Source organism: Pezoporus wallicus, unplaced genomic scaffold, assembly GCF_028554395.1.
Source record: "Pezoporus wallicus isolate ANWC-B61680 ecotype Strahan unplaced genomic scaffold, APGP_CSIRO_Pwel_v1 contig_9719, whole genome shotgun sequence".
Lineage (NCBI taxonomy): Eukaryota > Metazoa > Chordata > Aves > Psittaciformes > Psittacidae > Pezoporus > Pezoporus wallicus.
Window position 1 is genome coordinate 735,010 of NW_026642910.1, and position 27,358 is coordinate 762,367.

A 27,358-nucleotide genomic window follows, 5' to 3' on the forward strand; every position below is an offset into this window, starting at 1 on the left:
CCCTGTGCAGTCCTGAGTGGTTTTCTTCAACAGATCATGGATCATCTGCCCATCCAATGGGAATGGGGGGTGACATGGCCATCCCCACCTTGCTTGTTGCCCTCCAAGGAGCCAAGCAGGGCAAACACCTAAAGGTACCTTAAGAAGAGACCAGGAGAAGGAGGGGGAAAGAGGGAACAAGCACACACACACCCCTTAAAAGAACATATTGCTTCCCCCCCCCTCCCTGGCTCCTTTTCCTTTTCTTTCTTTCTGAAAGCAGCTGTGCCTTTTTCCAGCACTTTTAAATGGTTGCCAGGGAAACAGAGCAAGGGAGAGTGGAAAGGTTAGATGGATATTGGACAAGGCTAATGCACTTGTTTCAACTAAGAATTGACAGGTGCTTAGGACACTGAAGGTCCTGATAACTCCTCATTTGCACGGCTCCTCTGCAGAGCCTCCAGTACCTCCCTCCCACCGTTAATTGGGTTTTAATCATTTGCAAATGAGAATCCATCTCCATCAGGGGATCGCTAATGGTGGGTTTATGGAGCGCGGCCGCATGTTCCTTAGCCCTTCAGGGGTACTGGGGATGAAATATTGGGTACCGTGGGCCCTGCCTGGATGACTTGGTCTGGCTTGAAGGGACTTTGATGTCAGCAGAGGTCCCGATGGAAAAGGTGGGAATTGCATGCCAAAGGGGCTGTTGTGTGAGAGGTGGTGATGTGCACATCCAGGTAGAGCATCCCCTCAGCCCAGCATCAGGTCCCTGCAGCTCCCTGCACCCTGGCAGCTCCCATCCAGCCCCTGGGCTACTGGGACCTGTGGTCACCAAGCACTTGAAGCTCCACTTGGCTTTTTGACCTTCCTGCTGGTTAAAAACCAAAGAGAAATGTCTCAGGTTGGATTTTTGTCACCAAATTCCTCCCCCCCCCCCCATTTCTGCTTTAGGTTTTGTTGTTGTTTCCTGTCTGTCTTGTCTAAAATAGCAGCTCCATCTATGGTATAACCAAGGGGCTTTAAAGTCAGGCTGTTCAGGATGAGCCTCACATCTGGTATGCAAAGCAGTGAACGATAAACAGCACCAGTGTTGTAAACCTCAATCTCTGGAGAGGCAAGGGTGGCTGCTGAGGCTTATATTACTCGTGTTTTGTTAGTGTTTTCCTAAGGAGGGCAGAAGGGTATTGAGGGAAAAACCCACCACAAACCCCACTTGTGGGTGTGAAGATGGAGGCGGAGAGCGATGCTGCCCCTTGATACCCAGAGTCCCATCCTGCATCCCTCTGCGCATCCGTCGTCTCCAAGTACTGATGGGTGATGGGGCTCCTTCCTGCCTTCCAGGGTGCCTTCAGGTGACTCTTTCCTCATCCTGCCTCCCCCTCTGGAATGCCTGGATGAGACCCCCCCCAGACCAGCTCAGGGCCAAGCTGTGGCCACCTCTTTCTGATGTGTTGTGAGCCAGGGAGAGAACGGGGTTTAGTCTTAGCTTCTCGTTGATCCTTCTTGTCAGTAGCTTCCCAAGCCTGGAAGGCCTCTGAATGTAGGGTTTAAGCCCTATTCACTTTTCAGCTTTGGGGTTTGTAGGGAAAAGTGTGATTTTAGTTGTGGTGCAAGGAGCCAGCTGACAGCACCATGCCTGATGTGAGCCTGACTCTTCGAGGAGCCATTGATGAGCAACAGCACAGGAGGATGTGCTGTACCCTTAAGAGGGACTCTGGAGGAAAGGCAGCAGAGCAACAAGTGCTGAGCTACCTGCTGGCACTTGGAGCGGGATGTGAGCTGGAACAATGCCTGGCTCCAGCTCCTTGGCACCGCTTGGCTCCATGTTTGGAGCTTCAGGTGAGTTCCAAACCTGGTTGCTGGAAAGAAGGGACCTTGTTAACAGCCCGAGTGCCTCCTTTTTGGTGCCATCCATCTCCCCCAGTCTTGTCCCCTTGGCAGAAGGTTGTGCCTTATGGTGCCAAGGTGACGGGCTTCATGAGCATTATACAGCTTGAAAGAGAGATCAAGAACAGGAAAGGGGGTGGGAGCAAAGGAATGATTTATGAGGCTTCGCTTGGCCAAGCAGGGCATTCTCAGCATATTCCAAAATAATTCAGCATCATCTATTCCGCCTGCAGTGGGAGCTTGGTGCGGAAAAAGAAAGGAAAGGCACAAAAAAAGGCCAAAACCACGCAAAAAAACACAGAAAGCCCCTGGATGGGACGGTTTGAGCTTGAAGTTTCTTCTGTCCTGAGGGTGATTCTCTCCTCTCCCAAGTCCTCTCTGTAAATCAATCGCTGATGTTGGATCAGTGGCTCTGTCTTTTCTGCAGCCGCTTCCCCTAGGCCTCCCCATGCACTGAAGGGATGTAATCACCACCTCCACCAGCTTGAAGGACACAAGCTCCAGAGCCGGGAGGACGATTTGTAGTGAATAATTTAGTGGATGAATTTAAAGCTTTTGTTCTCGTCACAAATTACCTGCGAACTGTATGGGAAGGCTTTGATCATACAAATTCATTTTACAGCATCTCTGGCTGCCAACAGACCCACCTACCTCCTTAGCTGTGTGTTAACCAGTGTATTTTTCCCCTGTACATCAGTGTATTTTGGGGGTGGGCTGCACCCTTCCTGTGCCTCTAATTAATAATTCATTTAGGCTTTAATTCCCAACGTAGGATTGTGCCTTATCTGGGTTGAGCTGGAGTTTGGAGTGTGGTGTTTGGAAATAGGGATGAATCGGTGGTGAAATGGGGATGAATTTTTTGGTATCCCCTGAATATCACAGGGTGTTTGCCAGCCCTCCAGGCGTTTTGCTTTTAGCTGGAAGAGGATGAGATAGGCACAGGATTGGGATGCAGGCAGCAAGGAGTGTTGTTGTGGGCAGGGATGCACCGCTTGAATGCAGTTGATGTTGCCTTCCCCCTCCTCACCCCATCAGCTCTCCCCTCGCTCCATCTAAAGGCTTTTCCCTGCATCCCCTTTGTGCTCAATGCAGACGGTCGGATCTGAGGCTCTCTTCGAAACGAGTTTATTTAGGGCTGGGGAATTCAGCAGAGGCTGCAGGCACAGGAAATGAAGTTGTAGCGCACTCCGAGATCAAATCATCCTGCTTGGTTTTCGGGAGCGGACTCGCCGCAGCCCCGTGCGAGAGCTGCCTCCTCCTCCTCGGCTCCGCTTATATCCCGGTCCCCTGACAGCGCTGCAAATGCTCCCTCATCAGGGCTTGCTCTCAGTGCTAATGGCCCTCTATAAATAAGCCCCAGGAACAGTGATAGAGAACGATCATAAAAGGCAGGCGCATAAATTAAAGCCGATGTTATAATAAACTAGACAAGCCCTTCATCGAGAGGGTTATGTTTCTCCTTGAGTCGGCAGCTTTGCCAGGAGGAAATGATTCCTGCATGCCTTGTGCCTGGCTCCCTGCTCCATAGGCATCACCATCCACTTATTTCAGTGTTCCGGGTAAAAACAGCCTTGGGGATTTCCCAGAACAGCTCTCAGCTCCCCTTACTCAGGTCCTTAATGTGTGACAGCACTGCAGATTGACTGTCCAGGAAGGCTTTGGCCACTCTTTGAAGCTATAAATGAAATGGGATGTCCCTGAGTGGCTGAGATTGCCCTGAACCTCCAGGGAGAGTGGAAGTTGTTTCGTTTAGCTCAGTGATTGTAGGCAAACCTCTGATGTCTGACCTCCAACCCTGAAGGGAGATGGTGGAGTATGAAACAGCAGCATCTCTGTGTGGATGGAGAAGCATGTGTGGTACCTTTGAAAGGCTGCTACTTCCCTTTTACCCTAAAGCATCTCAGTGGCTGGAAAAGCATGCACCAGTGGCTGGCACACAGGCTTTCTTCTGTGCCTCGGGAATGCTATCGATACTGTGCTGAAACTCCTGCCTCTCCCAGTGAGTTCATAGCTGTCTCTTTGCATCATGTCCTGGATGGCTGGAACTTGGCAGAGCGAGTGGAAGCATCAGGAGGAGCCACCCGTTCCCAAAGTGCAACTTGCCTGTTGTCTGAGAGACGTAGGGACTCATGCTATGGGCATGGGGCTGTTCAGGGCTCTGGTGTGTGACCCGCTGAGAGCAGGATCTGGTCTGGCAGTGAGGATGCAAACTCCTGCTCCAGGCTCTGAGCTGGTTTTCAGCCCTCTCCACCCATCCTTTGCAGTCCTTGCAATGAAATGCAGGTGGCACGCTGAGGATGGGGATGCATCAGCAGGTTCCTGGGGTGCTCTGAACGTGCTGCATGTTGGCTTCACATAGGCATGGAGGGGAAGGAAGGGAGTGAGGAAGGAAAGGAGGGACACAGATGGAGTCAGAAAAGGAGGGTGAGCAGGTAGGCTCTGCTTTCTGCTCCGTGCTCCTTGCGTGCTCTGGCCTCAGCTCCCTCTCGTGTTCAGCTGCACATTACTTCTCTGTTGCTCTCTGACAGCCCTCTCCGGGATGCAGGGATGTTCAATCTCTCCTACCACATTTGTGCTGCAGAAGCTGGACCCTGCTGGCTGCAGGCTTGCTTTTCTCCATCACCAGAGCATCCCCCCTTCTCCCTAGTGCAATTACAGCATTGGAAGCACCTCCAGCTTTTCCAGTTATTCCCAGATGGTCAGAGGAGCTCTGGTGAGACCCAGACATCCATAGTGTTGATCGCACAAGGGGATGCGGGTGTGGGATGATGGGCTGGGACTCTGTGCCATGCCATGCCACTGCAGTATCAGTTCCCTCCGAATGCTCCCTGTCCTCTCTCTTTCACCCATTAGCCCCTCACTGGTCTCTCACAGGACTGATTTCAGTTCCATTTCCTCACCATTCCTTTAGATCCACCCCTGAGCTCTCCTCTTGCTGCTTCATCATCCCCACTGCGATAGAATCTGAGTGCAGGATCCCAGCTCCCCTCAGGGTCTGCTTGCCCACATCACCCATGTTGGATCAGGAGCCGCCTGCCCTTGGCACGATATGTATTCCTGGCCGCTGGGGTGCTAATTTGCAAGGGCCATTACTCAAAGGAAACATTCAAATGGCTGTCCATAAAGCAGAGCCTTTATCCGTGCCTCCCCCTCGGTCTGAATTCCCTGCTCCAGGTATAGGTTTCCTGTCAAGCCCAAGAGCCAAAAGCAAAGATTTATTGATAGGTACCTTGGCTCTGGGCTGTTTTTAAATGATGTCGCCCTCAGCCTGTGCCGAGAATAAACTCAGGGCTATTATAGAACTGTAGAATCATGGAATGGTTTGGGTTGGAAGGGACCTTTAAACCCATCCAGTTCCAATGCCCTGCTGCAGGCAGGGACACCTTCCACTAGAGCAGGTTGCTCCAAGCCCAGGTTGGACGTAGCCTTGGGTGACATGGTCTAGTTTGACATGTCCATGCCCGCAGCAAGGGGGTGGAACTGGATGATCCTGAGGTCTTTTCCAACCCAAACCATTCTATGTTTCTACGGTGTGTCCCCATCTCTCAGTGCCTTAGTTGCCCTTCATGTGGTGGCTCCGTCTCAACCACTCCCAACCCGCTGAGCTTGTGGGAGGGCAAGTTTTGCCCTGTGGTGGCCACCTCAATTCCCTGGGGGTGGGAAGCAGAAAGCCAGGCTCAGCGACGTGCTGGATCCTAAACTGCTATTTGAAGGGCTGGATTTCACACTGGGAGCAGAGCCGTGGCAGCGGGAGGAATCAAGAAGCCACGCTTGTCACCGGAGAGGAGCTGAGATGAACTTGGGGCTTTGCTTGTTTATTTCCCATAGATGTTTGTGTGTATAAATATTCCCTGTGTGTGCCAGACGCCGCTGGTGTGTTGCTTAATGCTGGTGCATGGTTTGACCTGGTGCTTTCCCAGTGGGTGTGATGCATAGTTATTAGCAAGGCAATGGGTAGGAAGGAATTCCTCACTCCTGCAGTGTGGCAAAAGCTCCCTCAGCAGGGCTTGGGCTAATAGGAACATATAGCCCAAGCTGCGGGGCCGTGGCCACATCTTCCTGTGCTGATTTGGACAGGAACCACTTTTTCCTGGGTTGGGATGCAGAGGAGATGCTCATGGGATGGTTCCAGCAGAATCCCTGTAGGCACCAAAGCTGGTTCCCTGCCTCAGTTTCCCCATTGGTAACGATGCTGTGTAGAAGTGATGTAAATCTCAGCCCTCAGCCCAGGGAGGGGAGTGCCAATTCCCTTCATTAATAAGACCAAAGTGCTTTGATATTTTTAGATGGAAGTGCCACATATTGATAGAATATTACTGTACCTCATTTGACTTCTTTCTCGCTTGCGAGCCCCCTCTTGATCCCGTTACCTGCAGGAACAGTTCGCGGGCTATATTTTATCATCTGAATATTTCAATTAAACGACTTTAAGGGAAAGGCAAAAAAATCCTCCGCTGAAGTTGGAAATGATCACTGTAGCACTCCAACTTCCCTCCATTCCCAGAAGGTTAATTGAAAGGCAGCCATCTTGGTGACGTTTAGACAAATGAGGATAATTATGTGTTCTCCAGCTCTTTGCGAGGTTAATTGCTTAGATGTACGAAGACTTGAAGAACAAAGAAGGAATAAATCAGCAGCAGGACTATGATCTGATAATGTAATTTGGGATATTCGTGGACAACTCAAACAAATAAACCCCCTAATTGAAGGGAGTTGGGTAGCTGGGATCCGGGCCTCAGTGATGCTCGGGAAGGGACAGGTCTTCAGGTGGCAGTTGTTATCTCTGTATCAGCACCAGCGTGGCAGTGATCGTCCTGTGCTGGGCACTGGTGAGGCCACACCTTGAATCCTGTAATCAGTTTTGGGCCCCTCACTACGAGAGAGACATTGAGGTGCTGGAATGGGGCCAGAGAAGGACCTGGAGCCCAAGTGTGATGGGGAACGGCTGAGGGACCTGGGGGGTTCAGTGTGGAGAAGAGAAGGCTCAGGGGGGACCTGATCGCTCCCTACAAGTGCCTGACAGGAGGATGGAGCCAGGTCTGCTCCCAAGGAACGAGGGATGGGACAAGAGGAAATGGCCTCAAGCTGCACCAGGGCAGGTTTAGATGGAGCTGAGGAACAATTCCTTCCCCAGAGGGTGCTCAGGCATTGGAAGTGGTGGAGTCCCCATCCCTGGAACAGTTCACACACCATGTAGCCAAGGCCCTCAGTGACTTGGGTTAGTGGTGACCTTGGCAGTGCTGGGGAATGGTTGAGTCTTTTCCAACACAGTTGATTCTAGGATTCCTGGTGATGACTTCTTTATCTGGTGGTGCCATGCAGCTGTTGCCCAGCTCTGTAGCGGAAAGCATCCAGCCTTCATCCTAATAGATGGAAAGGAAAGGGGTCATTCAAGGCTTAGGGGCAGTGAGCAGAGGATTTCCTCTGGTGGCTTATTATACTTTGCCTAATTGCTGGTGAAATCTCTGCAAATTGGCAATTCTAATCTTGGGCTGATGGCTTACCCAGGTCACTTACAGCACTCGTGTCTGGCAGGAGCGCTGCGCGGTGTTCGCCATGAAATATGGCTTCACCTTCCATCAGGAGAATTCCCTCTTTTGAGTGGTTGTTAGTTCTGCCTGTGAGGGTTCCACACCTAAATCTGCAGCACCAGCCTGCAGGCACCTCTTTTTTTTCTCCCTTTCTAGTTTCCTTTAGCGATTGGGGCGAGGATGCTCATGTCCTGGTCAGTTGTTTGGGATTCGGTTTGTCTGTTGGCTGCATCCCGCAGGGATGGGGTACATAAGGTGTTGGAAGTGATGCCCAGGTATGAGGGGTATGGATGGAGGGAGCTGATTTTCCTCTCCTCCTTCCCTGCGTTTCTGCCCACTGGCATTGCAGCATGGAGCTGAGGGCTTGGAAGGTTTGGGCTTTTATAGAAGGCTCAGGGCACTGTGAAACACCAAGTTTTCCAACTGGGATCAAGCACCACTTAATTTTTCAGCTGGAAGGGTCATAAAAACGGTGCTTTTTTCCCTCCATTGTGCTCGGGGGTGAAACATCTTCATCAGGCATCGCCTTTCCCCCTCTGCTCTGTCCCCGTAGGAAGGCTGAATTGATTTCAAATGAGAAAATGCCTCCTCACCCCTAATGCATGAGAAGCCCCGAGCCTCGGTGTCTGAAACACCACCGAGTGGTTTTCCCACCTATCTGTCAGGCCTGTCTGCAGTTGCAGTTGAATTTGCTGTATTTGCTCTTGTATTGTGCATTAAGATGCAGTGAGTTTATCCAGCAGTCCAGCTGTTTTGAAGATAATTACTACAGAACTCAACCTGATGTAAAATAATCCTCCCGGGCAAGCAGCCAAGAGCCTGAGACTTATCCTCCAAAGACTGAAACCTCTCCATTACCCTGAAGAGCTGCAGAGATAGAACTGGGTGTCTCATGACAAATATATTTTAGGTGGAATTACTAGGGGGGTCTGGAGAAGAGTTTCCCTTCCTCCTGACTTCAATTGGACACAGCGACCAAGAGCGTGAGGACCACGTGTAATGGTGACGTGGGCAGGTTTCCATCCAGAGCCCCGAGTGCCATCTAAAGGACCCATTGTGGGGTTGTCACCATGATCACTTCTGCCAGCCCTCTCACTGCGTTGTCACCCTGGAGTGGCTTTAGGTCAGTTTTCCCTCTCTACAAGGCAGGGGCAGATGTAAAGTCGCTTTACACAGGGTGTACAGGAGCTCCTTATGTCACAGATGCCCTTGGCCTGTGTTTTAATCATCATCCTTTCTTCTTTTGTGACTGTGGGATACTGCTGGAGCTGCATCTACCTTCTCCTAGGTATCTCCTTGCCCAGCTGAGATGTAGGTGCTCACCAGTCCCATGAGGATGCCTGAATCATAGCGGTTGGAGCCTTGGAGTGCCATGTGTTAATTACCAGTAGTTAACTACATGCCTAAGTGTGACAGAGGAGCGGCTATTTTTGTCTCTTCTTGCTTGGAAAGTCAATGAAAAACTAGGAAAAAGCAATAGCAAGGGGAAAAAACAACCCCAAACCCCACCAGAGGTGTAGAGGGCTCCGGGTTCGGCTTTGCAGGCATGGTCAGGGCTAAACTCCACTGTTCTTTTGATTGAAGAACACTAGAAATCAGCCATGGCGCAGGCGCTGCAGTGTGTTAGATTAGCACTGATTGAATCCATACAGGGGCACTGATTGAGGCATGGGGCTGTGCTGGTGCTGGATGGGGGGAATGTTGCTGGATCGTGGCCCTTAATCAGCATTCTTCAATGGTGGTGATGGGGTTGGTGGGTGTCTCTCGGTCTTTTTTGGGGCATAGTTCAGAGCCCCAGTGTAGGGAGAGGGGAATGTGGCAGTGAAAAGAAGGGTCTCTGTGCTGTTTTCTAGGGCAGGTAACAATCCTTTGAATCCTTTAAATGCTTGTAGGCATCAGTCATCTCTTTGGAGAGGAGCTGGAAATGTTCCAGCCTTCTTCAACCCACAGTGGCCATGAGCAAGATGGAAATCAGTGCCCTGCTGTGCAGGAGACTTTGGAGAGAGAGTGCTGTCACTTGGGTACTATTTTGGGCAAGGAAAGATGCCTCGCTGCACCTTTTCCCATGTCCACGGTTTTCCTGGACTGGCTGCTCCCACTCAGTGCCTTCATTTTCATCTCTATTTGGTAGATCAGGTGTTGCCAGCAGCATCGACCAACTCTGATGTTAGCATTTAAGCGCCACCTGCGCTGTAAAACACCTCCATTGATTTGCTCTATCCAAAGTTCTCTTTATTTCTCTTGCTGCCATCTCCTATTTCCTTATGAAGATTTCTCTCAAGCTAGTAACTGCTGTCAGCCATCAGGGCTTAAGCAACTGCCTTCCGACCTCCCTTGGGGCTGCAGACGGCTCCTGAGTTGTCAGGATATGGATGAGTTGTATCCCAAACAAGGGACTTAGAATGGGAAGATCAAGCGGGAGCTGAGAGCAGAGTGTGCCGAGCATCCCACCCCATCACACCACTCCTCCCATTGCAATGATGTTGTCAGGGCTGCATGCGTCCCCACGAGGTGGAAGGAAAAGCAATAAAGAGGGAAAGAAGGGCTTTAGGAAAGAAACAAAAAGCTTAGCTTGTGACAGAGTTGACTGGGCTTTCTGGATTTGCTCCATGGGGAGCATTAATTCAGAGTATCCCACAAATGGCTTTGGGGAGGAGATGTGGTACCTGGGTCTATGATTCCCAAAATGGGATGCAGGGCCTTCGAGGCCAAAGGGGGTGCAGACCCTTCCCCAGATTAATGTTACCTTCAGCTCAGCCACAGCCCAGCATCAGGCCATGCTTTGCATCCATCAGGTCATCACAGAGGCCACCGAAATCCTATGGATGTCAGGGCTGCACAGAGAGTGTTAAGTCTGGACTTGGGATGCTGAGCGTAGACAGCTCCCGCCCTCCTCATCATCTTGTTATCAGTCTAATGTCTGGGAGCTGCAGTCATGGACCAAAACACCATTAAACTATCTGAAATGGAGCAACTCGACAGCCCCTGCCCTCGCAGGCTTATTATCTTTGCAGATGGATATTTTATATTTAGCAACCTCTAATGTATCAGTTGGGGCTTGAATCTGTCACGGGGAGCAGCTTCTATTCTAGTGCTTGGGAGCGTCAGACAAACCAGAGGGGAAACTTAGAGCAGCTTCCAGTGCCTAAAGGGGCCACCAAAGGTGCTGGAGAGGGGCTTTTGACAAGGGCCTGTAGTGACAGGAGAAGGAGTAATGGGTTCAAACTGAAACAGGGGAGGTTTAGGTTAGATGGAGAAATTCTTTACTGTGAGGGTGCTGAGGCGCTGGCACAGGGTGCCCAGAGAAGCTGTGGCTGCCCCATCCCTGGCAGTGCTCAAGGCCAGGTTGGACACAGGGGCTTGGTGCATCGTGCTGTAGCGGAAGGTGTCCCTGCCCCTGGCATGGAGCTGGAACTGGATGAGCTCAAGGTTCCTTTCCCACTGTAATCATTCTATGCTTCTATGATTCTATGTAAACAGGGTAGAGAAAAAGAATTTAGGGTAACCAAGCTTCCTGAGCATCCCACAGTCTTCTGTTTTCCTATGGGAGACGTGGGTGCAGTGGCAGGTTGGGAATCACCAAGCAGTGAGGACTGGATGGGAGGTGGTCATGCTGAGTGATGCCAAACGGCACATCCTGGGTCCCCTCTGCCCTCAGGGCGCTGGGATGGTGTGGGAATGCTGCGAGGCATCCCATATCCGAGCACTGGAATGGATGGGAGAGGTAGGAGAATAGATACTGCGGGTGCCTTAAAGAGGGTGGCAGTGGAAAGGAGTGGGAATAAAGACAAAGTGCCTCCCGCCCTCTGCATGGAGAATAAATACCAGGGATGACAGTGAGGGAAAGGCGGGCGGCACAGTCCTGCCCTGGGGGAGCTGTTGTTCGAGACCCGCCGTCACACGCTGCAGATGCCATTGTCCCCGCAGCTGATGTGACGCCTCGCATTGTTGGGAGAGGATTAGCGGAGCGGGCGCATGTTGATGGCCCGCTTCTAATTTGCATCTTTAACGAAGTGGGAGCCCAGCCAGGTTCTGTTCTTTTGTGTTTACTTCCAATGATTACAAATAAATCTCGGCTGCCTTTGCTCCAGCTTCCTGGAATAAAAGGCATTCGGAGCCTGTTAACTCCGTAGTCGGGGCGAGTAGCAGAAGGAAAAGAGAAACCCCATTAGGATTAGGTGACTGTCATTAACAGTTTCTTCTCAAAGACAAGGGTGCTGGGGTGTTCCCTCTGCCCCTGTGACAGGTGCTTTTGGGTGGTAACTTCCCAGGATGGAGCAATACCCCGTCACTGCTGTGGGGCTTTGCTCCCGATGCGGGTGAGCTAATTTAGCCACTGAAAAGTGGGTCATCCAGCCAGTTTGGGACTGGTTTTGGCATCTCCATTTGTCATGTTGACAGGAAGCGTTGCCTCCATGACAGAAAAGCAGTTTGGGGCTGAAGGGCTGTAGAAGTATTTACAAGTAGAACGTTGTGGTTTGCATAAGGAAGGGGGAGGGTTTGGGGTTGATCCAAACACGAACATCACCCTGAAGTCTCCACGCTTGGGGTAAGAAGTGGTCTCCTGGACTGCTTGGGTTATGCATTGACATTTTGGGGTCACCGGCATTCCATCCTCTGGGATATCTTGCAGAGAGGGGGTTGCAAGACTTGCTTTATGCCTCCAACTCTTCACCCACCATTTATCCTTCCAAACTAGTGCCGGAAAACTTATGCTGACGTTGGACGCTGTATTTCCTTCACCATGGGGCAGATGGTGAGGGCAGCCCCAGGCTTTGCCCTCATAACTCGGCTGAAGCAGCAGCGATAGAAAGGTCTGTGATGGGGACAGGGAAAAACAGCGAATGAAGGTGGCACATCCAACACATAGGAGAAGTGCTGTCAGTGTCATTGATGGGGCCAGGCAGGACCCCGCTGCGGGAACGACACGGGGGTCTCTCCTAATAGATCCAGGAGGAGGGAGCCGATCGCTTTGTGGTGCTGAACACAAAGAGCGCGTCGGTGGAGTTATTTGTATTGTTGACACTAAGTGAAAGAATTCCTTGGCAAACTTCACAATTAGCATTTAAGGATGAGGAATTGGGGCAATTAGAGGGGAAGCGGTGCTGCGCCGGTGGCCCCCGGCTCCCTCCCTCGTGCATCTTCTTGTTCTGCTGTGTTCGGGTTCATCGCCCTCATCACTCCAGCAGCTCTTGGCCCCCCTGAGGGAGGGGATCAAGATGGGTCTTGGGATGTGGCATCTCCGGGAGGCCACATGTATCACTGTGTGCATCGCCAGCATCTGAGGCACCCCAACAAGCTGCTGTAGCAGAGAGAGGTCATGGTGGGAGGCAGCCAAAGGGCTGCACTTGGTGAAAAGTCTCTGCTCAAGGTCAGAGCATCTTAGGCAGAAGCTCTTCCCTGTGAGGGTGCTGAGGTGCTGGCACAGGGTGCCCAGAGAAGCTGTGGCTGCCCCATCCCTGGCAGTGTTCAAGGCCAGGTTGGACACAGGGGCTTGGAGCAAGCTGCTCTAGTGGCAGGGGTCCCTGTCCATGGCAGGGGTTGGAACTGGATGAGCTTTAAGGTCCCTTCCAACCCAGATCAGTCTGGGATTCTATGATCTCAAACTGAGTACGCTGTGGAGGTATTTGGAAGGGAAAGGGCAGAGAGGGTCTGAGTGTGGTAGAGATGGAGGAGCAGATGTGTTAGGTGGTATCACATGAAAAAGACCTGTAGAAGAGAATTAGTGTAAGGTGGGTGTCGGGGTTTGGGCTGACAATATCAGTCCCAAAATCTTCCCCCTGCCTTGCTGATGGTTTTTCTCCAGGTGAACTGCAGATCCAGGATAGGTTTATTTCCCTCCCATCTGACAGGCACTTTATTGTCTTTGGTCCCTTTTTGGACTCATGAGGCAGGGTTTCTTCTGGAGATGGATGTGGCGCCTTAAGGAGACTGTTAATGGGGGTTTGTCTTTGTTCTTAATTAGATCCCTTCAAGGGAAAACCTCCTGGCCCGCTTTATTCTCCAGCTTTGTCAGAGCCTGTCTGCTTTATCTAAACACTTTGCAGAAGTCTCTTTACCTGTTTGCTTACTGGAGACATTATCATAATCCTGGTCAATTGGAAAGAGGTAGCTAAGACGGCTCGGCAGGTGAGGGAGCTTAGCAGCTAATGGAGATCATTCTCCAAGCTAGGTAAAGAAGGTAGAGGGGTGTTGCTCACCTCTGGGTGTTGTGTATTTGCCTTTGAATCCTTTCTGTGCCAGCTGATGGATGATGGCTCTGTTCTGATAACTTGCAAGGAGGCAGAGGAGGGCTGGTTGAGAAGCAGGGTGGGTTGTCTCGTTCCTCACCACCTGCAGCTGCAGGGCATAACCCAAGCTGTGGTGGAGAGGAGCAGGATGCTCAGCAAGCAGAGCCAGAGGGATTCAGTCCCACGTTAGTTATTGGGTGGCAGCAATTGAAGAGTGCAATTGAGGGATGGGGAGAAGGAGCCTTCATGTCCTTGCTCTTGGCATGAATCTGTAGGAGTCTCCATTTGCTCCTACCCATTTACTCCGAGTGGTTTTGAGGCTGGTACCAGTCCCTGGGAGCTATGGGTAACGGTGGGTGATGCTGTCCCTGCCCTTCCTTGTGTGTGTCCTCCCATGTTATGGGCATCCCCATGCACTTGGGATCTGAGCTGAAAATGGGAGCTATGAATGCAAAATGAGTGACTCCAGTCCTCAGGGGTCCCCGAGCACCCACATTTCCCTGGGAAGCTCACCCAAAATGTGTTGACATAGGGATGTGTTTGGTTACGGCACGAGCTCCTCATCCCTCTCACTCTAAACCCTTGTCAATGTGCTTCACCCCTAATGAGGGAACCCAAGAGCCCCTCGCAGGGCTGTAGCCTGGCTATTTATGTGAGCACAGACATGCAAGTTGCCTGTTCTACATATTGCTGCCCTGATTTTTCAGTGCACATGATGAATAATTTACAGAAGCCGTGTGTAAGTATCTCTTTATTATTCATTATAATGAAGTGAGACAGCAGTAATAGTCCACTAGACTGGAATCCCCCAGGGCCGAACTTAACTTGGCTCTGCTTAGCTCTCCCCCAGTTAATTTGAACAAAGGGAGGGCTCCGCTTCCAGACAAGGATGCTGCTTGCTCCGGCAGAGCAGAGCCAGCATCGCTGCAGAAACAGGGGCACGTCTGCGGTCCGGGCAGGCTCCTGGCATTCCAGGTGTGGAGAGCAATCCATCTTTCCCACCATCCCTACGTGATGCAGCTGGAGGAGACGTACAGCTCCAGCAAGGGGAGCATTATTCCTTTGCAGGAGGATATATGGCTCGTGGCTCCAAAGCCAGCGCCCGGAGGGACCCTGAAACATGCCAAGTGTCACCCCTTCCCTCCACCCGATTTATACTATCGATCGAGGTGACGCTTTGCCATCCCAGCAAGGGAGGCATATAACACCCTGAAACCCCTGCAGGAGAGGTGCTGTGGTGGGGATGGGGACAGGGACAACCCACCAGCCCATCTCTGAATTTACAGGCATGTGGAAAGGGACTTGTTGTGAGGTTTTGATTGACTGGAGGTGCCTTTTCCTAGCGTCTTGGCTGCACAAAGCTGCTGGCACAAGCTCACATCAAGCCTGATTTTCATGGTTTGCTAGGGGAAAGTTTCCTTTCTGTGGTCCTTGGTTGGGAAAGATGAAGCTCCTGAGAGGTGCTGGGCTCTTCATTTAACCAAATCCTTGGTGGTTTTGCTGCTGTGGCAGCAGCAGAGAGGCCACAAGTAACAAGATGGAGAAAAATCTATCAGACGAAATGAAAAAGCAGTGTTCTGCAGGAACATTTTAATTCCCTTTTCCCCCTTCCCTTCCCTCTGTTCTTTGCCAAGCATAAGTCAGCACCACGGGCCGGAGCTGCCACGTCTCAGAGCAGGGAGGGTGGGAGACAGGCAGGAAATAAATCGCAGCAACAACCGCGTTGTGTTTTCAAGGCACTTGCAGGATTTACAGCTGCTTGTCCAAATGTTCTCTTCTCTTCCCTGTGCACTGGCTCCAGCTGTTTCTCTTCTTCCCCTCTTCCTGTGTGTACTGTGGCCCCTGTGCCCCGGCAGCAGGTGTATCTGTCACCCTGGGGATGGCTCAAGGGCCACGCTGACAGGCTGAACTGTCAGCACATTGACAGCTTCATCTGGATGTCTTGGTATGGAGCAAGGGTAGATTGAGGAGGGGAGGTGGACATGGCTGAGATGAGATCCTCCCCCTCTACTAAAGCTTATTGAGGCCACACCTGGAGTGCTGTGTCCAGTTTGGGGCTTCTCAGTGTAAGAAAGCTACCGGAGAGGGTCCAGTGAGGCCACAAGGATGCTTAGGGGTCTGGAGGAGAGACTGTAGGAGCTGGGCCTGGTTAGTCTAGAGAAGGGCAGATTTAAAGTGGCAGAGCATGGGAACAGGCTCCCCAGGGAGGTTGTGGAGTTTCCTAACCTGGAGACATCCAAACCCACCATGGACACATTCCTGTGTAACCTGCTCTGGGTGACAGGGGACTGGACTGGATGATCTCCAGAGGTCCCTTCCAACCCTAATGATTCTGGGACTGTATGGGTATGGAAAGTCTGTGTAGCATGTGGAGATCAAGCAAAAAGGATTTTTGGCTCTGGTTCTCCAGCTCTGTATGAAAGAAAACTATGTTTTTTTTGGTGGACCTGTCATTTCTGTGATGACGTGGGACATGGGGACAGGGTCGCATGGCCACGGCGTGTGCCATCTCCATGTCTGCCCATGATAGGGAGCTCCTGTTGTGCTCATGTCTGCTTTTTGGGAATGGGGGTGCTCATTGTGTGATCTCCTCCAGGTTTGTGACCATCTTGTCTCTTCCTTTGCAGATGTACTGTTGATGACCGGGTCACACGGGTAGCGTGGTTGAACCGCAGCACCATCCTGTACGCCGGCAATGACAAGTGGTCTATAGACAACCGTGTGGTCATCCTCTCCAACACCAAGACCCAGTACAGCATCAAGATACACAATGTGGATGTCTATGACGAAGGTCCCTACACCTGCTCTGTGCAGACAGACAATCACCCCAAGACTTCACGCGTCCATCTCATTGTGCAAGGTAGGTATTTACGTGACTCATGCTGTTGCTGCATTGACTGTTGGATATGGGAAGCTGTATGGACTTGGGAAGGGTTTGGAAGTGCCATCTTGGTGATGGAGGTGTAGGAATCAGACCAACATCCATTGCTTCAGGGATCAAGTGGTGTGGCAATGGGGATGTGGACCAGTGCCGGCCATGCCAGGACTGGATGATGACTTGTGTCATCTCAGCCTCGCTGTGTTGTATGGACATCATGTGTAGCAGAGCTCACCTAAGGACTGAAATAGGGTCTGGTGTGTCCTGCTGGGAATTTGACCCACCTCCATTGCTTGGGACCATGTTGCTTGGGAAGCAGTCAGCAAGGCTCCTGGGCATGCATATGAAGATGCTTTAGGAGGGCAGAAAACAAAGCGTGAGGCTCTGTGAGTTTGGGAGAGGGAACAGTTTGCATGAGAGGCTCAAAGTCATTGCACTGCCATAAAGGGCTTTTGCAAAGGGCTTTGGAGGTTGGTGTAGCAGGTCCTGTTGGGTTGCAAAGCAGAGTTTCTCTGCTGGGCAGAATCTGGGTACCAGCAGCCCTGTGGTACTGTGGTGGATTCCACTCTGTATCCTTGTGGCTTTACATCAGCTCCCGGCTTTTGTCCGGCCTCTAGATTAATTTTTCAGAGTTAGTGTTAGTTCAGGTTAGATAAAGATAATGAAAGTTTCCTAATCCTCTTAAAGAAGATTTATCTGGCTGAGTAGAAAGCTCTCGGAATACAATAAAGCGTGTATAAAACCAGGACCTAATCTTGCCTTTAATTTCAAACAGCTGATGGGTATTGATTTAGCAATGAGCAAATCTGAAACATTTCTCAGCCTCGACATGTCTCTGAGAAGCTTCCCCCCCTCCTCGCATATGTATGTATTTATATATCCTTCTCATTTGGAAGAGGCAGGGTTTGATTTAGGCCACCCAGCCAAGGGATTTTCCTGCTTGGTCTCAGCAGGAATGTGTTGGAGAGCCCTGAGAGAGGGAACATTTGCTTTGGGAAGAAGTCTGCATCAGGGACTGTAGCGATAGGACAAGGGGTGATGGGTTCAAACTGAAACAGGGGAAGTTCAGGATGGAGATAAGGCAGAAGCTCTTTCCTGTGAGGGTGCTGAGGCGCTGGCACAGGGTGCCCAGAGAAGCTGTGGTTGCCCCATCCCTGGCAGTGTTCAAGGCCAGGTCGGATACAGGGGCTTGGAGCAAGCTACGCTAGCGGAAGGGGTCCCTGCCTGTGGAACCAGATGAGCTTTAAGGCCCTTTCCAACCCAAACCAGGCTGGGATTGTATAATTCTAAGAGCAGAGCTCAGCTCTGCTGGGAGCATCCCCTTTCACTGGGCCTTTTCCTCCTTTTTGAGCTGCATGTGAGCAGTGTCTGTGAAGTTTAATCTGTTTATCCTGTCTGCTCTCTAAGCGCGCTAATCCGTCCTGTCAACACAGGGAAGTATCCGAGTGCTTTGCACCTCATGGAATCAGGTGAACTGGCAGCTCCCGCTCCCCTTGTCCCATTTTCAGAGCAGGGCTTGCCATGCAGGCACTTCCCAGGCTTGGATGAGTGAAGGCGAGGGATGCTTTGCATCCAGAGCATCTGTCTGGAGCTGAGACAGTCCTGGCTGTTCCTGGAAAGGTTCTTCCCTGCTGTGGGCATGTGGCACATCTTATTGAACAGCTTCTGTGCAGCAATGACTGTGGTTCTCAGCTGTGTTGCAGAGAGGAGCTGGGGTTCTGTGGTGATGCAGGTACAGGTCAAGTGCTCCGTGCTGAGAAGCTTCTCTATTTCTCTTTTGATGCATTAAGATCAAGCCACAGGGTTTACTGAAGTGGGGCTGCTGTGAAAGTCCATCTGTAGGTACCACCTTGCTGTCCTGTAGATGGTGGTGGTGGCCCAAGCAGCAAATCCTTCCCTTCTCTGTCCCTGCTCCAGCCCCAATGCAGTTCCTTGATGAATAAAACATGCCTTCTGACCAGTCAGCAGCCGTGTTCAGGGCAGTTCATTTCTATTCGTGTTGTGCAAAACTCTGAAGTTGGCTGGATGGACTATTGGCTCTTTGTGTTCAGTTGGGTTTTAATGGTGTTTCTGCCTCCCCCCCGCCCAGCAACCCGGTGATAAATCTGCCACGGAGCTGCAGTCAACAGTAAACGTGTCTCTTAGTGTTGCTATTAATACACCTCTTGGATTGGATCATAGCAACAGCTGTTAACAAGGGTTTATAAGAGTGTAGGTGGCCGGAAGCCAAAGGGGTTTGTTTTGTCTCCCTTTTCCTCCTTTTTCTCGGGGGCCACCTCGTGATGATGGGATGGAAGCTTTTAGGAACACACGTGATGTTTGTGGCTTGCCAGTGTGTTTGGGGGAGTTAGGCATACAGAGAGAACTGGCATTGAATCTCATGTAAGTAGAAGATCATAGAAACATCATAGAATCCCAGAGTGGTTTGTGTTGGAAGAGACCTTAAAGCTCATCTAGTTCCAACATCCAGGGTCACCTAGACTAGAGCAGCTTGCTCCAAGCCCCTGTGTCCAACCTGGCCTTGAACACTGCCAGGGATGGGGCACTGTAGACCACAGGCAGGATACACCCATGCCTCCTTGGTGTGCACTATTTAAGGACTTGGGGTGTATTTCAGCCTGAAAAGTGGACTTCAGGGAGGATGTTTTGCTTAAAGCTGTGGCTTTTGTAGTCAATGTCCTCCTTGTAGTAGACACTGTAGGGAGGAGAGAGTATGTGCTGAAGTGGCATGGCATAGCATAGCTTTGCTTTGGGATCCACACAGCTCCCTGGGTGATGGAGCTTTCTGTGCTGAACACTGTAACAGTCCATCCCTACCTGACAGTGGTCTTTGGTATCCCTCAGATGTCCTCTGCTGCTGCTTTACGTAGTGAAGCCTCCTTTGTGTGGCCTTAATCCTACTCACCATAGATTCCTCTTTAAAACCCCTCCTGGCTGTCAGCATTGTTACTGGGAGCTGCTGGTCGGTGCAATTCATTTTCCCATCCCAGTATTTGCTGCTTTCCTCATGCTGAGAGCCAGGATGGGTTTCAATGGACCGTGGCCTTTGTTTTCAGTAGGGAAGTTGTGGTCATGTGGATGGCTTTCCAAGTGCACCTAAGGATGCTCCCTAGGGCTGCCTCGTGTCACTTGTTGCATCCGTCACTTCTCAAAGCATCACTGATCCACCTGTAGCTCCTCACCAAGTGTCTCCAAAGCAAACTGAATCTTTCTTTCTGCCTTCTGATAACAACCAGCTCCTCAGGTCTCTGACAGGGCAAATCCCCCACCCCTTGATGGCCCCACTGAGCTCTTCTCTGATGTAGACTGAGCTCTGGGCTCCCCTTGGCACCGCAGATTTCAGGATGGCTCCAGTTAAGCTCACTTTTATCCCGCTGCCTTTGGTATCCAGGCAAGAGCTGAGGCAGTGACACTTATTAAAACCTTACCAGGAGGCTGATGGGTGTGTGGTGAGCTGAGGAAACGCAGGGAGAGGCTCAGCTGCCTTAGGTTGTAGGAAAGAGCCAGTAATAGGCTGTAAGCATAGGAAGTGTTTATTAGAAAACATATTTTAACTGCTTGGTGTTTAAAACTTGGTGTGAGGAGGGGGTGTGTGGAGTACAGAAATAGCCTGGAGAAAGGAAAAGGGGAGAGAAGGGAATGCTTGCTAGGTAGGGACCTCCAGAACGGGCTTAGCTCCCTCCTCATTGGATGCTTAAGCCCTTATCAACTGGTGTGGGGTTTTTTGATCTACCTAAGAAGTCTCTATCACAGAGGGCAAGAGATAACAGTCTAAGATGACCATATCTAAGTATGATAGAGAGGACGGGCAGTCAATGTGATGCTGTTGGTAGATTCAGGTTGCTTTATGTCGTGTGCTGGGCTGGCAGGATGCGGTATGGATGGGGAAGCAACTGCCCTCCATCCTGCTGGCTGCAGCAAGAGGGTGTCTCAGGAGGAATGCCGCTCCTTGCACCGAGGTCTCCAAAGGCTTAGGGCTCAGAGCAGGTCCTCTTGGCATTTTGGAACAAATGCACAGATATTACTGAAAGGTGGCTGAGATCTTCAGTCAGGGTGACAAAGATGTGAGATTTGTCCCCTCTTGGCAATGGAAGTTGTCCTCAGTGGGGTGGCAAAGTGGCCAGTGATGTTTGGGCATGTATGTATTCCTTTGCCTCTGGGTCTAGCCAAGTGATTTGAAGCTACTTAGGCTGGAAAGGCGTCTTCCTTGGCATGTCTGTAGTGTTTATAGTCACGTTTTATGTCCTTCTCTGGGGACATCTGAGTGGGCATCACATCCCTGGACCATGCAGTGGTGCCATGCAAGGTGTCATCACACCAGCAGCTCACGGGGAAATGCATTTCCTCCCGAGATGGAAGCAGAGTGGGATGTGGCATTCAGGCCCTTGCATGTGTTTGCAGGACCAGAAGCAGAGCTTCCTTCCACCCTGGAGCTGATGGTATCTTGTGAGAGCAGGAGAAAGGAGGCAGTGCTAGAGGCTTACCTGGAGGTCTGGATGCATTTCTTCAGCATCCCACTCTGTTTGGCTATTGTGAGCCTAAAAGGGTAAGAACAGGATGCTCGGGAGTATGGAAGGATATAAGTGGTAGTGCTGGACCTGAACCAGGGTGGTACAGGTTGAGGTTGTGGCTGTTTGGTGAGGAATCCCAGAGGTGATGGGCTCAGTGGAAGGGAGCCCCACTATGGCTTCCAAGTCTCCCTGAAGAGCATGGCAGGGTTTGGAGAGTGATGCTTGTGCTGCCAAAGGGGGTGGCTGATGGCCACAAGTATCACCTAGCACAGATGGAATGGAATCCTTGTGATAAGCAGTGTCCTGTCTTAGGATGGGAAAAGGGTCCAAAAGAGCAACCAGATCCATATGACACCATTCTTCCCTCATTGAAGCAGGAGAGGATGGGCCAGAAGGCAAAGGCAGGCAAATAAGGAAGATGCAGCAGTGAATTTATAGCTGAAGGAAGACTAGAGAATATCTGGAAGGAATAGCAAAGATTGAAGGGAGAAGGAACTGGAGGGGGAATAAAGCCAAAGAGGATGAATAGAGAAGCTCAGAGAGACATAGAACAAAAGGAAGAGAGAAGCAAATGTGCACATGCAGGAAAACACTGAGCATCAAAAGGGGATAAATGAAAGAGTAATGAAGGAGTGAGGGCACAGGGAGCGGGAAGCAATGGAAAGGAAACAGCACGTCCTGCCTAGGTGGGAGCAACCTTAAAGAGGACATGGACCTGAAATCCAGATGGGGCTACGGAGGAGGGATGGGATGGGATGGGATGGGATGGGATGGGATGGGATGGGGAACACCCAGCGAGTCCTTGGCTTCTGAAAGTCAGGGAAAAGGATCCGGTGGGACATGCCATGGGATTGGGAGCTGCTGGAACAACAGTGGGGTGGTGGCTGATGAGTTACTGCCAAAAGGGAACATGGGGAAGAGGGGGAGAGAACTGGAGATGTTGTTTCCCCATTCTGTTGCGCTCTGGCTTCCTAATTGTTCATAAAGATCCCAGGGGGTTGTTACACAGCGGGTAGAACATTGGGAGTTTGGGTTGATGGATTTCCCTGGCTCCATGTAAAAACCTGGAGCACAAGAGTGCATGGCAAGGAGTTGGGAGATGACCTAAGATAGGGTAGTCAATGCCCATGTTTCATTCTTGTGATGGCTTGTGTTTAGTCCCTGATGTGGATGGATTTTGCATTCCCCCCTGGCTTTTAGATGCCTTTATGTTGAATTCCAGTGTGGGAGAGACGTGGTTGCTGAGGAAATAGCAGCCAGGCTGGCAAATCTTGTCTGCACAGCAGAGAGGATGGGTCTGAAATCTGTGTGTGATGATCCTGTCCCATCAAAGGAACACAAAAAGTGGGTTTTGCTGGGGGAAGGCTGTGAAAAGGGAATGGCCTAGAGAAGGGGAAGGGAGGATCTTTTAGTGTGGAGAAGAGAAAGCTCATGGGGGGACCTGATCGCTGCCTACAACTGCCTGAGAGGAGGATGGAGCCAGGAGGGGCTGGGCTCTGCTCCCAAGGAACAAGGGATGGGACAAGAGGAAATGGCCTCAAGCTGCTCCAGGGCAGGTTTAGATGGAGCTGAGGAACAATTCCTGCCCCAGAGGGTGCTCAGGCATTGGAACAGGCTGCCCAGGGCAGGGCTGGAGTCACCGTCCCTGCACGTGTCCACACACTGTGTAGACAAGGCCCTCAGTGCCATGGGTTAGTGGTAGCCTTGGCAGTGCTGGAATGGTTGGAATCAATGATCTTGAAGGTCTCTTCCATCCTGGTTGGTTGTGTTTGTAAGCTCTTCCCTTGCAAACGAAGCACCCAAACTGTGTGTGAGGCAATGTGTGGCACATAGCTTGCTTGCCTGGGACATTTCAAGTAAGTCATTCTGTTGAATGAGGCACCTAATCCATTATCCTGAAACACTCAGCTTTGGATGAGCCTCTCAGATTGGGCTGTCATAGGAACAGGTTTGATGGGAGATGATCATCTTTGCTGCTGAGATGCAGTATTTTGTTCAAGTTCCTCATGTTGCCTCCTTGCCCCCTAGGTGGGATGTGGGGGCACTTTGCATGCCTGCATTTCTTCTTTAAGGGCATCAGCCCCAAACAGGAGCTTGCAGCATCATTGGCACCTTTGTGCTGGTTTCTGTAGCTAGTGACTCCTTGTGCAATGACAGCTCCATCCCTCTTACACCAGGTAGGCTCATGCAGATCTGGAGGCACTGGGCACCATGATGTCTGTGGAGGATATCACCTTTCCACTGGGTGCTCAAGATGGGACGTCCCCTTCTGTAGGCAGACCAGGTCTCTGTGGGGACCTGTTCCTTGGGTAAGGTGGGTGATTGGTTGTCGTCTGGTATTATGTAGAGCCTGTAGGTAGCCATGTGTCATCTCACCCTACTAAAGGTGTAGGAAGAAGTCTCATTTAATGGCCTAGGAGCCAAGGATGCGGAAGGAGGAACACAGGTTGCGTGTGTCAGCTGCAGTGCTCAGCCAGGCTCTGCACTCTGAGGCGTCCATCAGGAATGATCTGGTGGCTAAATATAGTCCAGGGCTGCGGTGAGTGGCTCCAGTCGGGATCGATGTAAGGAGCAGCTGGGAGATGACTCAGCTCGCATGTGGTTGTGTGCATCAGCATCACATGTAATCAGTGGTCACGCAGTGATGCCTGCCGTGCTGGCTCTTCCCATGTGGTTTAGCAGGGAAAAGGGATTGCCAGTGACACGGGCTGGACCTGTGCTCTCGGCTGGGGTGGTGGTGGCTGTCCCTAAGCACGCACTGGGGTGTCTGCTAGAAGCACAAGAGGCCCAAGCTCCCTGGTTGCTTTTGTCCCCATATGGGGAGGCTGTGGAGCACATGCAGAGCTTGTGCCCGCAGGAAGAGCATGGACTGACTGGTTTGGGGGATGTCACAAGGGTGACTTGGCTATTTGCAGCCCCTGGTTTAGGAGGCAAGGGGCTCCGATGGAGAGCGAACCGCAGCAAGCGGTTCAGGTTTGGCGCGGTAAAGGAAGGAGATAAATCACAGGCTTATTGTTATTGAATTTAGTGGCATCGCTTTCACATTCCATTTCTCTCGCCGGCTTTCCAAGCAAACAAGAAATTACAGCACAAATGCATTCTTTTTGGCCCAGCAAACATTATGCATTAAGTTACTTGTGATTAATACCATGCAGGGTCAAGGAAATCCTCTGTGGGCTGCTCCCCGATTCCTTGGGATTTAATCTGTATTCAGTTTGCTTCTAGTCGCAGTCTTTTACAAGGAAGGCAGGAGTATGAATAAGGGGGGGATAGGGACCTTGCTAATATCTTCTCTGGCTGCTTGTTAGCATGTTCCGCTGGTTCTTGGTATGTTTGTGTCTCATATATGTAGTGTGGAGAGTAACAAGACAAGAGGAAACAGCCTCAAACTGCACGAGGAGGGGTTGAGATGGAGCTGAGGAACAATTCCTTCCCCAAAGGGTGCTCAGGCATTGGAACAGGCTGCCCAGGGCAGGGCTGCAGTCACCGACCCTGGGAGTGCTCCCAAACCATGTAGATGAGGCCCTCAGTGCCATGGGTTAGTGGTGACTTTGGCAGTGTTGAGAATGGTTTGAGTTGATGATCTTAAAGGTCTGTTCCAACCTGGTTGATCCTATGAATCTATGGGTTACTGTCTTAAGTCACGGGTATCTGCTCTGTAGGGGATGCAGGGCAAGTAAATGTAAAGAAACAAAGTGAATCCAAGGAAAGCATGCTGTCAGTAGGGAAATGATAGGAACAGCATCCATAATGGTGCTGGTGGGCTGTGAGATATTAGTAGGGCTGTTTGTGGCCTTTGGTGGCCAGGAGAGCATTAGGACTGGCACCCAACCCCGATCCCAACCGGACCCCATCTCAAGGCACAGCAGGATGGCAGGATGTGCTTGTCAGGGCAGATCTGTGCGTGCTTTGGCTGCACCCACCTCATGGTGTTTATGGGGCACAGCAGGTTGGTTTTAGCTGCAGAGTCATGTTTGGTGCTGGATCTGTCCCTCCTGCCAGCACTCGTGTCCTTGCATTTGCCTGGCTCCCATCCGCTCATCCCATGGGATTAAACCTGCTTAAAGGCAAAGCCAATGTGCCCTTGAGATGCCGTTGTCCTCAACAGCTTGGCTGGTAGGATCTATAGAAATGTAATCAAGGTCTTTAGATGTTCTTCTCCAAGTCCTGGTAACCTCATAGGCAACGATCGCTGTCGTGGCAGGGTATCAAGCCTCATCTGCCCACTGTGTCAGCATCCTTTGCTAAGGGAAGGGGGCTAGGGCTGATGAGTGTATTGATAGTGGTATTTTCCTGCTCAGGAGCAAAAGTATTTCTGTGCCTGGGAGGAGCAGAGGTTTGCATCTGTGTCCAGAACGCTTGTTTCTGCGTGTCACTTTGTACGTGTGGTTTAGGAGTTAGGGAATGGGAAAGGGATGCTGACTGTGAGCTGGGAGAGGGCTGGGAAGCTCCAGCTTACACCCCCCACCCCCCGCATGTGTGACCCCTTTTTCAGCCTGGGAGAGTAGCCCTGTCCTAAGGCTGTATTGCTGGAAGACAGACGGTGATGGTCCTGGGGGACAGCCTAGAGTGGGACAGTCCTGGCTGCGTTCTGAGCATGCAGCACCTCGAGTTTTCGAGTTGGTTTTAGTTGTCCTGAGCCACCTGCCTTCCTCTGGCAGGGAGCACGTGTATCTAGTAAGGATGTGAGAAGAAGATAATGTCTGTGCTGTGTTTGGGGTTTTATTCTCCGTCATCCATGGCTGGCACAGCCTTTCAGGTAGCGTGGAGTGTAGAGCAGGGTGTCACCCCACAGGGGTACCTAGGGGGAGTGCGATAGCTGTGATTTTGCTGGTCCTGCATCACCCTCATCCTGCTCTAGAGCTTCTGTAAGTAATAGCACACATAAGACAGCCAGGCTGACTTGTGGATCAGGGGTAGACATCCTGGGCTCCCACCAGATGCTGTCCTTTAGGTCTAGCACTGCTTATGAGGAGTGCTGGTTTGCAGGCTTGTGAGTGAGTGACAAGGGCCCAGTGGTGGGAGGGCTTTTATGGGATGACGTGGCTGGTTTTAGATGTTCCTGGTACCCGCTGAGGTGCTGTTACTGATAGAGCGAGGTGCAGGGAGGCTGGTAATAGGGGATAACGTCATCTCCTAGTCCCAGCGAGGAAGGGCCATCAGAGCTCATCGGAGTCAACTGGCACCACTCTGAGCGTTAACTACATTTTCCAGCAGTGCACACTTTTCATTTCCAGATTGCTGCTTCCCCCCCATGAAGGACTTTTAAACAATCTTCCTTGCTATAACAGACCGTGTACTTCTGTATTCATGTGTCAAGGTGTTGGGCAATTCACTGCCTTGCAGGGCACATCTAGCTGCAGAGACTGGTCTGTGGCTTGTCCCACTGAGGGAGGTGGTTGGGAAAGCAAACGTAGGGTGTTCTGGTTAAGGTTGGGATAGAGTTAAGTTGCTTCGCAGTAGCTGGTACAGTGCTGTGCTTTGGATTTAGTCTGAGAATGATGCTGATGACACAGTGAAGTTTTAGTTGTTGCTAAGTAAGTAGTACTTACCCTGATCTGAGGACTTCTCAGGCTCCTCCAGTGAGGAGAGGCACAAGAAGCTGGGAGGGAGCATTATCCCCTTTTAGCTTTATATTCTGTCCCCATGCTTACTTCCCTTATCATTATTATTATAGAATACATTATAATGTATTTTATATACATTGTCTATTTTATATTTTAGACTGTTAAGTTCTGGGCCCCTCACTGCAAGGGAGGCATTGAGGTGCTGGCGTGGGGCCAGAGAAGGGCAATGGAGCACAAGTGTGATGGGGAACGGCTAAGGAAAGAAGGCTCAGGACCTGATCGCTCCCTACAAGTGCCTGACAGGAGGATGGAGCCAGGTCTGCTCCCAAGGAACAAGGGATGGGACAAGAGGAACCGGCCTCAAGCTGCACCAGGGCAGGTTTAGATGGAGCTGAGGAACAATTCCTGCCCCAAAGGGTGCTCAGGCATTGGAACAGGCTGCCCAGGGCAGGGCTGGAGTCACCGTCCCTGCAAGTGTTCACACACCGTGTAGACAAGGCCCTCAGTGACCTGGGTTAGTAGCAGTAGACTTGGTCTTAAGGTCTTTTCCAACCTGGTTGACCCTGTGATTCTATGATTGTACTGGTGTTATAAACACTCTTCTTATCTCAACTTGTGGGTATTACACTCCTATGATTCTCCTCCCCATCCGACTTGGAAAGGGGGAAAAAGAGGGATGAGTGAATTTCTGCATTGTACTTAGTTGTTGGCTGGATTAAAACAGCAACAGGGCACCCCTGATGTCCCTTTCCAGGCAGTGTCTGTATCGGCTGTG

The 27,358-nt window shown here is 51.1% G+C and overlaps 1 protein-coding gene across 6 annotated transcripts in view; it reads left to right on the forward strand.

Annotated features, from left to right (window-relative positions):
- The window catches only part of OPCML (opioid binding protein/cell adhesion molecule like), a 330,385-nt gene that overhangs the window by 297,027 nt on the left and 6,000 nt on the right, over positions 1-27,358 (forward strand). For all 6 annotated transcript variants that reach the window (XM_057433183.1, XM_057433182.1, XM_057433184.1 and 3 more), the window contains one exon: positions 16,255-16,487. In XM_057433183.1, the coding sequence (XP_057289166.1) occupies positions 16,255-16,487 (233 nt within the window). The remainder of the gene's footprint in view (positions 1-16,254; positions 16,488-27,358) is intronic.